Consider the following 13,909-nt stretch of genomic DNA (forward strand, 5'->3'; position numbering starts at 1 on the left):
CATTAACTAAAGCTATTGATGCTGTTGCAAACCTCAAGGTCACAGACACTGCTGTAGATAGTGAAATTGGACTCATCCTGGACAGGGCAAAATTTGCTCCCAAACCAGATCTCACTTCCCTTCTCATTAGACATTACCACAAGCAAGTATGTCATTAAGGACAATATTTTTGAAGTGAGAATGGTTAAAGTCTGTGCAGTAAGACTGTTTAAAGACCAGTCCTTTAACAAAGACCAAATGAAATGATAATTTGACTTTTGTTTCAATAGTTAAGTTTGACTTCATATAGATGCCAGGCAGGAAGTGTCCTGGCCTCTAGAGGTGCAGTTCATTTTGTATGACCATTACGTCCTGTATGTAAACTGTTTTTATGGCATTTCCTACAGAGGTTAATTTGGATTTCACTTTGAAGTACACTGTATAAAGACATCTATCTCCATCCCCTCTTTATTTGCCCTTGAAACAGCAATATCTTTTCACAACCTAAGATCTCATTAAGAACCTGAAGGAAGCTTCTGTCACCGATGATTTTTGAGAAGGTGTTTCTCTCACTGCAAAGCTCTGTGTATCCACACTGAGAGGGGAGTAGAGTGAGAATGCAGAGGCATTCACTAAGAAGCTGCCTGGATTGAAACATCTCTGTTATAAGAAGACACTGGATTTGTTTTTCCTGGAGCGGAGGAGATGGAGGTGTATAAAATTGAGGGACGAGATAATAAAATTTGTTTCCCATTGTAGGGGTGTCTAAGCTCATGTTTAAAGTGAGATTTTGCAAGTTAGAGGGAGTCTTAGGGGAACATTGTACACAGAGAGGGCTTTTGGAGTCCATGACCTGAATGATTTATGACCACCTCAATGCCCTAGAAGTGGCTTTGTATAAGATTGTAAGATATAGGAACAGAAGCGGGCTGTTCTGCTCCTCCATTCACTCATGGCTGTTCAGCCCCATTTTCACCTTCTCCCCGTAAGCCTCAATACCCTTTATTAGTCAGGAACCTATCAATCCCTTCCCAGCCTTTTGTGGTGATGAATTCTATGAATTCACTGCCTTCAGGCTGAAGAAATTGCTCTTCATCTCAGTTTTAAATGGACGTATCTTTATTCTCTAATATAGCATACCTTCTCTCTGTGTGGTGCAGTCCTCCATTTTATAAAAGCAAGAAATGAGTTAGCTTTCTTGATCACGTCCCATGCATGTTTATGACTATTCCTGAACCCCATCCAGGCTTTCATTAGCTTTCTACCTTTTCATTATTTTACCCTGCTCTTCCTTTTTTAGATACACAATGGATGTTCATACATTTGCCTATCTTGAAATCATTGGCCACAGTTTGTGTTTACTTAACCTATCAATAGCTTTGTAATCTAATGCTTCTATCCACACTGTTTACCATGCCACCGATCTTTCTGTGATCAGCAACTGATGGCAGCTTTCTAACCCTTTATCCGATGCTGGGAATATTTGAGCTCCCAACACATCATTATGTGACGCCACTGATCATGATCTGCCAAGTTGAGGACTTCCCTATTTTTCCAACCTCCCTGTCAGGTCAATAATATGCCTTCAATTCCATGAGCTTCACTTTGAACTAAAAGTATTTTATACAGGTCTCCATCAATAGATTTCCAGAAACCCATATAAATAACACCCACTACCCTCTGCTTTAGTCAGCTCTTCAAAATAAAATCCTTCAATAGTGATGTTATTTTTGTTCCCATGCTCAGCAGGAAGCTTTTTTCTCTAGTGTTCCTCCCAGTTTACATTCAGATCGTTGAGATCCACTTGTCCGCTTGTTACAGTTAAGTGGGAAACAGCATGAGCTGGCCTGCTTGTCCAAGTGGGTGCTGATCGACACCCTATCAGCATAATGTCAAGATAACAGAAGATGGGAGGTGAGCAATCCACAAGAACTTGCAAAAATAAAGTGCTGGCAACCAACTGGTAAAAGATTATCAAAGGGCAATATGTTTCCAAATGAGGCCTTTCTCGTGCCTGCTTTGGGATACAGTACATGGCTATTTTGAGACATGACACACAGCAATTGTGTCATGCTTGAGATGAAGTTGACCCCGTGACTCTCCTCAATATATAGTGATATACCAAGTAGAATAGAGGTCCATGGAAATGTGTCCTTCTGCCCATCTGCTGTATGCCAACCATCAACACCTACCATGCACTAAATAAATTTTCTTCTTTCCAAATTCTGTGGTACTGTGAAGGCTAGGAATCAATGCAGACACTTCCTGTCCACAAATAAAACATGATGAACTCAAATGACTTATTTTCTAATGGCATAAACTGAACTCAGTGTTCATCACTTGTCATACAACAAGCCCATCACATGGAGGATCACTGTAGTGTGCTTCACTGCACTCCCTCTACTGAAACTATTCTTCCTTCAGTACATCTGCAGGTTATGTACATGATACTTGCAGGCAGACCAGGGACCTATGCAATTGGAGCAAGGCAGAGCCCCGTTAATTACATTCTTCCAACTCAAAAGTAACCTTCCTGTTCCGAATATCTGATTAAAAAGAAAACATCGGGAGCACTGGGCAGCATCTGTGGAAAAAGAAGGTCAATGTTTTAGGTCCGTGAACTTTCATCGGAATTGGGAAAGAGGCAAGTTAGTTTTCAGTAGGAGAGAATATAGGAGAGAACAAAGACATCCCCTTTGTGCAGAAGAAAGGTGATGTCTGTAACAGACTGGGTTGAGCTATTTTAACAATTGGAGTACACTAAGCCGCTTTTGTCTACGTAACGACTGTTAATGGTAAGGTGGTGGGACCTACCTCGAAGGCTGTATTGATACAAGAAGCATAAGATAAACAGCCATTATGATGTAAACCAGGAAATGAAAAATGCTGGATACCTAAACAATCAACATTTTGATTCCCCTTTATTGCTACTTTGTTTTCTGTCTGCTAACCAGCCCTCAACCCATGCAAGTTAATTATTTCCAATAACATACACTAATTTTATGTAATACATAGTTTCTTGTGCGGAGTCATATTGAATTTGTTTTGAGAGTGCTGATATAACACTTTTAACATTTATTCTGCTAAATACAAAGTTTGCAAAACATTGATTCCTTTTTATAAATCAGCTCAGACTCCTATTAACCTATCGGCCCCTTCCTTAATGATAGATTCTAACATCCCAGCCCTACTCCAGATATCAGCTAACTGGTCTATGGTGTCTCTTTTTTATTCTTTCTGGAATAGGCGGGTATATTTGCCATCTTCCAATCTTTGTGAAGTATTAAAGAATCTGTTGAACATTGATAGTGTGCATTATTATTCAAATCCATTAACAATATATCGAAGGATAGAGTAAAGCTTTAGTCGGGCTTGGCCTGATCGGTGGCAGGTAATAGTTATGCCATGCAAGTGCCAGGCAGTGACTACTCCTTTAGAAAATCTACCTATATTCCTATTCAACAGTATAACCATTGTCAAATTCTCCACTTTCAACACTCTGCAGAAACTGACTGGCGAGTTGACACCTGGCCCATTCCATCACTGGTGGAATTTGAGTATTTGTGATGGGTGACTCGCCTCTTGGATTCCAAAAGCATTTCTCCATTTAGGGTGCACAAATTAAGGGTGTGAAGGAATGTGTTCTGTTTGGTGATGTTCAGTCCAAATAATATGGAAAGTTAAATGGTCTATTTGTTTGGCACTTTGTACTTAATTTTAAATATTTACTCCACATTTGGTGCACCACTGTCCTACTACTACTGTTGCTCCAATACTTTGTAGAAACTCTTTACTGTTGAAAACACAATGATCCCAGCACCCTTATCCCTACCTCTCTAGGATAGCAGATGCATGGGAACACTTCCATCTTGCAATAAAAAACATTTGATTTCCATCTTGGTCAAATGCCTGTAGGTGTTCAGCAGGATGGTAGGAATACACATCTTTGGTCAGGGTCGACGATGGATGTTGCGTCCTAGCTGTCTAGATGTGCAAGCCTGGGCAGTACGATATGAAGAGCGAGCTGTTGCCCATGTAGCAATCTCCCGCTGTCCACACATCTGGTGAAAGCAAAGGAACAGCAGAGACAGATACAGTTTGGCACCAGCTGTGTCGCAGGAGATGCCCGACAGCATTGAACTCAATGTAAGGCTGCCTTAGGGACTCTAGCTCCAGATTTTTTCCTTGGGGTTTACTCCCGAAGCCTTTCCCATGAGTGGGTATGACCACAAGCAGAGCGTTGAGGTCAGAGTTTTCCTTGCCATCTGTCTGAAGCGACTAGTTTTAAGGCACCAGTAAGTCCTCTTTGCCCCTTCTCTTGTCCGTAGAAATGGTTCCACTGGGCTTAGTAGCTAAGCCATGTGTGAAGGATAGGAGTTGGACTTAGTTGTCAGAGGCTATTTGAGATGCATGCCATTGGGAGCATTTATAGGAAGTGGGATATTGTCCCTTTATCAACCCCGGCTATAACAACCTTAAGGAGTATAATCACTCTCAAATGAGTGAGGTTGTAGGTTATTTACCTTTTCAAGAAGACTTAATGTTGGGTAGTAAATGCTGCTCTTTCAACAATTCACACTTAGTCTATGTAAATGGAAATTATACTTTGACCCAAGGTCACCAAAGTTTCTCTCTGTTAGTCTTTCCTCTATTTGCATTCTGTTCTGATGTGGATCAACAGTTTGTGTCATTGCTGTAGTAACTATCTGTTATATTATGTGATGACCACAATATTGAAGGGGGAACAGATGGACCTTGACCTTCTGTTTTAAGAAAAAAATGCTATCTTCTAAATTCTGCACTTCAGTTAAACACAATAATCATCTGACAACTATAAAGAGACAAGAAAAACCTTTTGAGTTAAGGCTCTGTCTACCTACTCAGTTGGTGGTAATAGATCCCACAGTGCTTTTCAAAGGAAAATGGAAGTGTTAGCCAAAATGTTCCTGGAAATTTCTTTCTGCCTGAAGGTTATTTTGTGATTATCACATTACTGTTGAGGTATTTACTGTGCTCAGTTTGGCTGCTGCATTTCCTAAGTTACACAGACTGAACTTCAAAGATAGTTTGCTGGCTTTGAAGCATTTTGGCACATTAAAAAGACAATAAAAGAAAAAAAAATCAAGTTGCCCCGTCCTTCCTCGTAACTAGTTCCACTGACAGGTGGGTCACAAATGAATGGTGATTGTTGGCAAAAGATCCAAGGGCAAAATGAAAAGTTGAGTTATGAGGTGATTTGTAGTCTTTAGTGCCTTAAATGGTAGCAGTTTCATTCATTCATTCCTTTGAAAGTAAAATTGGATAAGCCCTGCAAGAGGAAAAATTTGCCTGCCTGTGGGTGAAGAGCTGAAGAGTGTGATTAATTGGGTGATTGCATGGTGCATTGATTCCTCAGGTGAATATAAGAAACTCCCTAGAAGAGGAGAGACAGAGATGCTCCAATATCCGCTGTGGTGTTAATTTTATTTAGATCACACCACACTGCCATGGTCTTTGGAGTAAAGTTATGGTGTTGACAGTGGCTTTATTTACAAACAGGAGAAAATCTGCAGATGCTGGAAATCTGAGCAACACACTCAGAATGCTGGAGGGACTCAGCAGGCCAGGCAGCATCTATGGGGGAAAAAAAAGTACAGACGATGTTTCTGGTGGAAACCCTTCGTCAGGTGCACTTATTTAGCCTGTTTTGTTTTCATGGTGTCTGAGCTTGTGCTACTTCCAATTCAAGGGAAGGGAATGGGGGCATCCCACAGGTAGCAGTGTGACTCTGTCAGAATCTGAAGGGATGGTTGAGGACAGGACATGCTTTTGTTTGGAGTCGTTCTGAGTGATCTACTCCTGCCTATGTGAGAAGGGAAGTCTCACTGGACAATACTGCAGCCTAGATTATGGTTTGCTCAAGCACCTCACTCTGGTCTGGCTGCCAGCAGAATTCTAACCCTAAGCATAGCTAAAATTTATCAATGCAAGACTCATGAATTCACTGTGCTTATCGAGTATATTAGTGATTCTTGGATGTGGTTATTTTGGGTGTTTTCTACTCCCCCCCCCCCCCCCCAAAATGTGTGTGGGTTGGTAGATTAATTGACCACTTGCTTTTTAATCTTGCACATCATCTCACCATTGTCCATGGCTCCAGTTTTGGCTGCAATGTATTTCTTGGTTATTTAGCCCTTCACCCTAGAATTTCTTCTCTATACCTTTCTCTTGCACCCTCTCCTGTTAACTCTGCTCTGTAAAAGCTGCTGCTTTGGCTAATATTCTGGTGATCTATCATTAACTTGCTGCATGCAGAGTAGATTTGGACTGATTATGATCTTGCGGTGCACTTCCAGGTGTTTTACTATCAAAGACGAGTGCGTTTGCCAGGTAAATGGTTTGCTGATTCTTATTCTTGCACTCTGAATGTGAGAACATTTTTAAACCAGCCCTTCTCTTGACAGCTGAAAGATATATCTTGCACACAGACCTTTGCCCAGTGAGTAATGTTTCCAATACACTCAGTAGTCACTTTATTAGATACACCTGTACACCTCATTAATGCAAATATCTAATCAGCCAATCACGTATTAGCAACTCAGTGCATAAAAGTTTGCGGATGTGGTCATGAGGTTCAGTTGTTGTTCAGACCAAACATCAGAATGGGGAGGAAATATGATCTAAGTGACTTTGACCATGGAATGATTGTTGATGCCAGATGGGGTGGTTTGAGTATCTCAAAAACTTCCGATCTCCTGGGATTTTCACATACAGCAGTCTAGAGTTTACAGAGAATGATGTGAGAACAAAATAACATTGAGCGAGAGCGGCTCTGTGGATGAAAATACCTTGTTAGTGAGAGAGGTCAGAGGAGAATGACTGGACTGGTTCAAGCTGACAGGAAAGAGACTATAACCAAATAACCATGTGTACAAAGGTGGTGTGCAGAAAAGCACCTCTGAATGCATAACATGTCAAACCATGAAGAGGATGGGCTACAGCAGAAAAGACCATGAACGTACACTCAGTGGCCACTTTAGCAGGTACAGGAAGTATCTAATGAAGTGGCTACTGAGTGCATAAAACAGTGTCTACATTTCAAAAGTACAACATGAGCATGGGTGTCGTTGGGTTGTAAAGGTGCCACATCAATGCAAATTATTTTCATAGTTGCAAATATATGGGGAAGGTGCCTGTAGTTTCCTGACCTTCAATGAATCTGATACTGCAGATAGAACCCTTGTTCACCAAAACTGCCTGTGATCCAGCTGAGTCTAACTTATGGTCATCTGCCCAAGTACAAGTAAAAGGTTTCAAGTAAGTTTGTTTATATGGCAATGAATACACATTGATACTACCTGGAGGTTAATTTTCTTGCAGATGTTCACAGGGAAAAGGAAAATCAGTAGACTTTTCCAAAAAAATGACACTCATACAGCAAAATACTGACAAACACCAATGTGTTTAAAAAAAAAAGTGCATATAAAAATAATACTGAGAACAAGAGATGTAAAGAGTCCTTGAAACCTAAGCTGTAGTTTGTAGAATCAGTTCAGAGTAGTGGTGAATGAAGTCATTCATGCCAATTCAAGAGGATGGCAGTTGTAGGGTAGTGACTGTCTCTGAGCTTACTGGTGCATCCTGACGCAATGGCAGTAGTGAGAAGAGGATATGGCCTGGATGGTGGGGGTGTTTGATGGTTGGTTTTCTTGTCGCAGTGCTCCATGTAAATATACAGGGTCAACGAAAAATTCACTTGGCAACAGCATCACAGGCACATAGTATCGAATTCACATCTTTTCCAAGAAAACATAAATTACACAAAATTATATAAGCAAGAGCACAATTAGAACAAAAGAAAGATGTCCGTTAAAGAGCAAAGTGGTCGTAGTGATATAAATAGTAATTTGAGCTGTGCTGGTTTCCAGATCCAAGTGGAAGCTCAACCTGATGAAAGTCTTGGCCCAGAACATCGACTGTTTACTCTTTTCCATAGATACTGCCTGGCCTGCTGGATTCCTCCAGCGATTTGTGTGTGTTTCATTGGGTTGAACCTCATGGTGTGATAATTCATATTTCTCTACCTCCTGCCCAATGGTGGCCATGAGAAGATGACATAGCCTAGAAATGTGGGGATCTTTGGATGTCATCTTCTTGTAGATGACATGAGACAGCACCTCGTGTAGATATTTTAGACGGTGAGGAAGAATGTGCCTGTGATATATTGGGTTGACTCCACTACTCTCCCAGCTCCTTGCATTCCTGTACATTCGCATTGCTGTATCAGATCATGAGGCAACCGGTCAGTATTCAGAATTGGTTACAAAGTGCCAGCTGTCGGGGAATGGAGAGACCAGAGTGGCGTTACATAATCTTTTAACTTGAGTGCACATTGGGAGCAATGTGTAATCATCAGATGGGAGCAATCCTCTAATGCAATTTGGTTATGAGGCAGAGGTGGAGATGATTAAGGAGGTAGGTGTAGAATGCAAATAAGGTAAAGAGAGCTAGTGATGGTATTGTGAGACTTGCTGACACCGGACGTCCAGAGTGTGTGAGTGCACGATGGACAGGAGGCCAGAGCTCACGGCTCAGCAGGGTTGTAGATGAGAGGTAGGAATGCGGTTAGAATTCTGAATTTGGCACCAGAAGTCGATGCAGGTCATGGAGCTTAGGGATGACAAATTGCCAACTTTGTTTATTATTGTCAATGCAGTGGGAAGAACTTGGCATTACATGCTGCCTTCTATACAGACCATTCCATCACATCAGGGTAGTACAGGGGAAAAGCAATAACACAATGCAGAATATAGTTACAGAGAAAATACACTGTAGATGGATGATAAGGTTCAGGGCTGTAATGGGGCAGATTGAGTGTCGTCCACCATAATGTACAATGCTGTTGCAGCATTGGGTTCAGTTCTGTCGCTGTCAGTAAAAAGTTTCTGTGCTCTTCCTGTGATCACATGGGTTTTCTCCAAGAGCTCCGGATTCCTCCCACTTTCCAGAACCAAATGGGTTAGCAGGTGCAACGTGGGTGTAATTGGGCAGCACAGGCTTATTGGGCCAGAAGGGCCTGTTACCTTGCTGTATCTCTAAATACAATAAGACGACGAAGCCCATTCAACAGCCTTATAACAGCCGGATAGAAACTTCCCTTGTGCCGAGGGTATATGCTTTCAGGATTTTGTATCTTCTGCCTGATGGGAAGGGGTAGGAGAGAGAATGTCCAGGGTGGGTGGGGTCTTTGAGTATATTGGCTGATTTACTGAGGTATCTCCAAGGATGGGAGGAAGGCTTCCATAGCGTGCTGAGCTGTCCACAGTATTCTGCAGTTTCATGTGGTCCCAGGCAGAGCAGTTGCTGTACCAAATCATGATGCAACAGGCTAGCATTTTTTTTTAATGGTGACACATCAGTAAGAATCAGTGAAGGTTACGTAGGACACACCATATTTCTTTAGCAATAATTTTTTGTTTTTAGAGGAAAAATAAAGTCCCTTAATTTTTAAGTGGTGAGAGATTGCTGAGTTCTAAGTTGCCCGGGGGACCTGGGTCACAGAGTGCATGATTCACAGATTCCTATATAGTTACAGAAAATAATTAGGAAAGAAAACTGTATTATTATTTATTGCTACAGAATTGAATATAAAAGGAGAGCGGCTGAGTTTTGCTTATAATGCATTTGCGAGATTACATGTTGAGTATTGCGTATGGCATCAGTCTTTATATAAGGAAGGACGTTAATGAGTTGAAAAGAGTTCAAAGGTGATCTTCTAGGCTGGTATCTGGATTGGGTACATGGTACTGTGAGTAAAGGCTAGAAACAGTGGGCCTGCATCTATCAGAGTGTATAACAGTGAGAGGAAATGATTGAAATGACGGATCCTGAAAGATCTTGATAGGGTGGATGCCCATTTAGGGTTTTATTTTCCTTGACGGTTGTCAGCCTTTGGGACTTCCTTAACTGGCAGTGAAAGCAAAGTCTTTGAGTACTTATTAAGGCAGAATTAGATGGACACTTGATAAGGCAGCAAGAAGGCCATTTAGGGGAGACTTATTTTTCTGGTGGACTGAGCTGTGTCCACAACTCTCTGCAATTTCTTGTGGAACTGAGCAGGAGCAGACACTATACAAATTTTACTGTTATCAGAAAGGATAAGGCAAGTGTGGGTTGGGACAGGCTGTTTTCTAGCAAAGGTGTACTTGGTAAGGGGGAGGCCTGCAAAAGTGAAGTTTGTATGTGCCTGTTAGAATAAAAGGCAGGATAACAAGTTTAGGAAAGCTTGGTTTTCAAGAGATATTGAAATATATATTTGAAAAAAAAATATATATATAGAAAAAATATATATACAAATTATAAAAATATATTAACAAATATATATTTGTATATATACAAATTATAAAAATATATATACAAATATATTAACAAATATATATTTGTTAATATATTTGAAAAAAGAAGTGCATAGCAGGTATAGGTAAGTAGGTACACATGAGGTACTCGAGTATATTGTACTCGAGGATATTGTCCACGTGGACTTCAGCAAGGCGTTTGACAAGGTACCTCATGGAGGTTGGTCGAGAAAGTTCAGTGGCTTGGCTTTCAAGGTGAGGTAGTAAATTGAATTAGACATTGCCTTTGTGGGAGAAACGAGAGAGTGGTAGTGGAGGATTGCTTCTCTGAATGGAGGCCTGTGACTAGTGGTGTGCCACATAGATTAGTGCCGGATTCTTTGTTGTTTGTCACCTCTATCAGTGATCCAGATGATGACGTGGTTAACTGGATCTGATAACACCAAGATTGGGGGTGTAGTGGACAGAGAGGAAGACCATCAGAACTTGCAGAGGAGCTAGACCAGCTGGAAAAATGGGCTGAAAAATGGCAGATGGAATTTAATGCAGAGAAGTATTGCACTTTGGGAGGGCTAACCAGGGTAGGTCTTACACAGTGAACGGTTAGGGCACAAAAAGATCTGGTAATACAGGTTCATAATTCATTGAAAGTGGCATCACAGGTAGATATGGTCATAACAAAAGCTTTTGGCACATTGGTCTTCATAGATCAAAAGTACTGAGTACAGGAGATAGGATGTTATGTTGAAGTTGTATAAGACATTGGTGAGGCCTAATTTGGTGTATTGTGTGCAGTTTTGGTCACCTACCTACAGGAAAGATGTAAATAAGACTGAAAGAATACAGAAAAAAACTTCAAGGATGTTGCCAGGATTGGAGGACCTGAGTTATAATGAAGGTTGAATAGGCTAGAAATTTATTCCCTAGAATGTAGAAGATTGAAGGGAGATTTGATTTGGGTTTACAAAATTATGAGGGGTATAGATAGGATAAATGCAAGCAGGCTGTTTCGACTGAGATTGGATCAGACTACATACAATGAAAGGTCACCGGTTAAGGGTGAAAGTTTAAGGGGAACATGAGGTGAAACATTTTCACTCAGAGGGTGGTGAGAGAGCGAGCTGCCAGTGCAAGTGCTGAATACAATTTCAATTTCAACGTTTAAGGGAAGTTTGGATAGATACATGATGGGAAGGATATGGGGGGTTGTGGTCCAGGTGCCGATCGATGGGAGTAGGCAGTATAAGTGGGTTGGCCTGGACTAAATGGGTCATGGAGCCTGTTTCTATGCTGTAGTTCTTTATGGATAAGCATTGATGCATATTGATAAGGATGTTCTCTGTGGTGCATCTATACAAATGATAGAGTAGAACAAATAACAGGTATGGTAAAGAATCGGGAAAGTTTGCCATGGTGGAAGTTGATCTTTTCCAAGCTAATTACAGGATGTGAGTGGTTTGTGTAGTTTAAACAACTGGTCTTAACAGCCTTGAGAAATCCCTTCACTCTACTTCTTACAGCTGGAATGGGATCCCACCTGCTGTTTCCAGCATTTATTTTTGTTCTGTTCTGCTTTTACAAACCCTGTGGCTGTGCAGCCCTGCTGGATAGCTGGAGATTATCAATGGAGTACAGGGGAGGTGAGCCTTAACTTCCCTCCCCCACCATAATCCTGAAGTAATCCTCCTAAACAGAACAACGGAAAATGGGTTAAGGAGATCATGGAAAGACTTTACTAAAGGATATGTTTTGGTGTCAGAGACAAGGTGAATGACACTTTCCACACTACAAAGAATGTTGAGAAAAAGTTCTTTATTCTCCCACTTTACCATCATCTTTATCAGACAAGGGTCTGACTGGAGGGGAAGGTCGGGGTTACAATTATGAATTTGACAGCAGGAGCCAATGTTCAGCACAGATGATAAAGCAACACAAAGTAATTGAATCATGGCAGAGGGCAATTGGGTTTCTTAACGTCACATGGACTGAGTTACAGAGAAAAGCTTCATTTCTCATGCCATTCATACCGAACATTTCATTGCCTGAGTACATTGAGGTGGTACAAGGGAAAAACAATAACAGTACGTGGAATAAAATGTTACAGTTACAGAGAAAGTGCAGTGCCAGCAGACAAAAAGGTGCAAGGCTAAGATGAGCTAGATTGTGTGGTCAAGAGTCTGTCTTATCAAAGTAGGGGAACAGTTTAGCAATCTTGTAACAGTGGGGTAGACGTTTTCCTGGAGCTTGATGGTATTTGCTGTTAGGCATTTATATCATGTCTAATTTTCTTTTGGGGGGGTAAGGGAGAAGAGGGAATGTCTGGGGAAAGTGGTATCTTTGAAACATTGGCTGCTTTACCAAGCCAATGAGCAGTGTAGACAAAGTCCATAGATGGGGGGTTGGTTTTCATGATGTGGTGAGGGATGGGTATGGGAAGCTGGGTTGGGATGAACAAAGATCTCTCCAGAGTCAAGAGAGTCAAAGTACTGTGGACTGAAATCCCATTTCAGAGATTTCAGCACCTAATCCAGGCCGACACTCAGGTAATGAAATGTGAGACAGGCTATCTAGGGACCTAACAAATCCCACATTGTACCTCACGACTGGATAGAAAAGAACCAATGATACTGTTAGAAGCAGAACAAGAATGATTTCCACAGTGTCCTGGAAGGTATTTCTCTCTTGACCAACACTACTGAAATAGACGATACAGTCATTATCACATATCTGAGTGCGGGATCTTGTTGAGCCAAAATTAGCTGAAAAGGCTTCCTATGTTGCAACCGTAACTATACTTCAAAAATACTTTGGACACTGATCTTGTACGAGGCATGAAATAAACACATTCCTTTTAAGATGATGCTATAAATGGAGCTTTAGCAAAGGCTGTTATACAAATGGGCAGGGGTGATTTCACTGGGGTACAACAAAAGAGACTGGCCAGTTCCTAGGAGCTCTGAGCACAAATGGATCTATTAAGGAAATCAATTTGTGACCTTTTTTCTGTTAAGTCAGATCTCTGGATAAACAATAAGTATTCCTGTAAGCTTGAAGGGGATGACAAGTTCTTCTTTTCCTTCTCCTCTCTCTCAGAATCTCCTCGGACTTCTTCCACCTCTTCGTTGAGCAGCCATGACAGGATGTCTACCATTACCACCAGCTCCATGTCGGTCAACACCGACTGCTCGGACATTGAGCGCCCCGTGAGTGCCAGCTCCTTGAGCTCCCTACAGGATTGCCACGGCCCCTCGGACACCACGAGCCGACTGGGTGACGATGTCCGAGTGGAGTCGGCTCTGCCTTTGCGCACACTCAAGGCCGAGCGGGAATACAACAACAACAACAACTTGGTGGACCGGACAAACATGAATGTCAACTTCCGTCAGCTCCCTTTGTCTCCCATAGCAACCAGGGCTATGGCCCCCAACCCTAAGCTGTCATATGTGGACAGGGTTGTCATGGAAATACTCGAGACTGAACGAATGTACGTGCAGGATCTGCGGAGCATCGTTGAGGTGGGTGTCTGACTTTTTACCTTTTCCACTGGTGGCACAAAGTCATTGGAGCAGAATGCAATGAGGCAGGATATCAATAGA

At 41.6% G+C, this 13,909-nt stretch overlaps 1 protein-coding gene across 1 annotated transcript in view; it reads left to right on the forward strand.

Moving 5' to 3' along the window:
* Positions 1-13,909, forward strand: part of LOC140724555 (pleckstrin homology domain-containing family G member 3-like) — a 225,949-nt gene that overhangs the window by 125,456 nt on the left and 86,584 nt on the right. Inside the window, exon 4 of the mRNA XM_073038988.1 lies at positions 13,407-13,828. Within this exon, the coding sequence (XP_072895089.1) occupies positions 13,407-13,828 (422 nt within the window). The remainder of the gene's footprint in view (positions 1-13,406; positions 13,829-13,909) is intronic.

This window comes from Hemitrygon akajei, chromosome 3, assembly GCF_048418815.1.
Source record: "Hemitrygon akajei chromosome 3, sHemAka1.3, whole genome shotgun sequence".
Lineage (NCBI taxonomy): Eukaryota > Metazoa > Chordata > Chondrichthyes > Myliobatiformes > Dasyatidae > Hemitrygon > Hemitrygon akajei.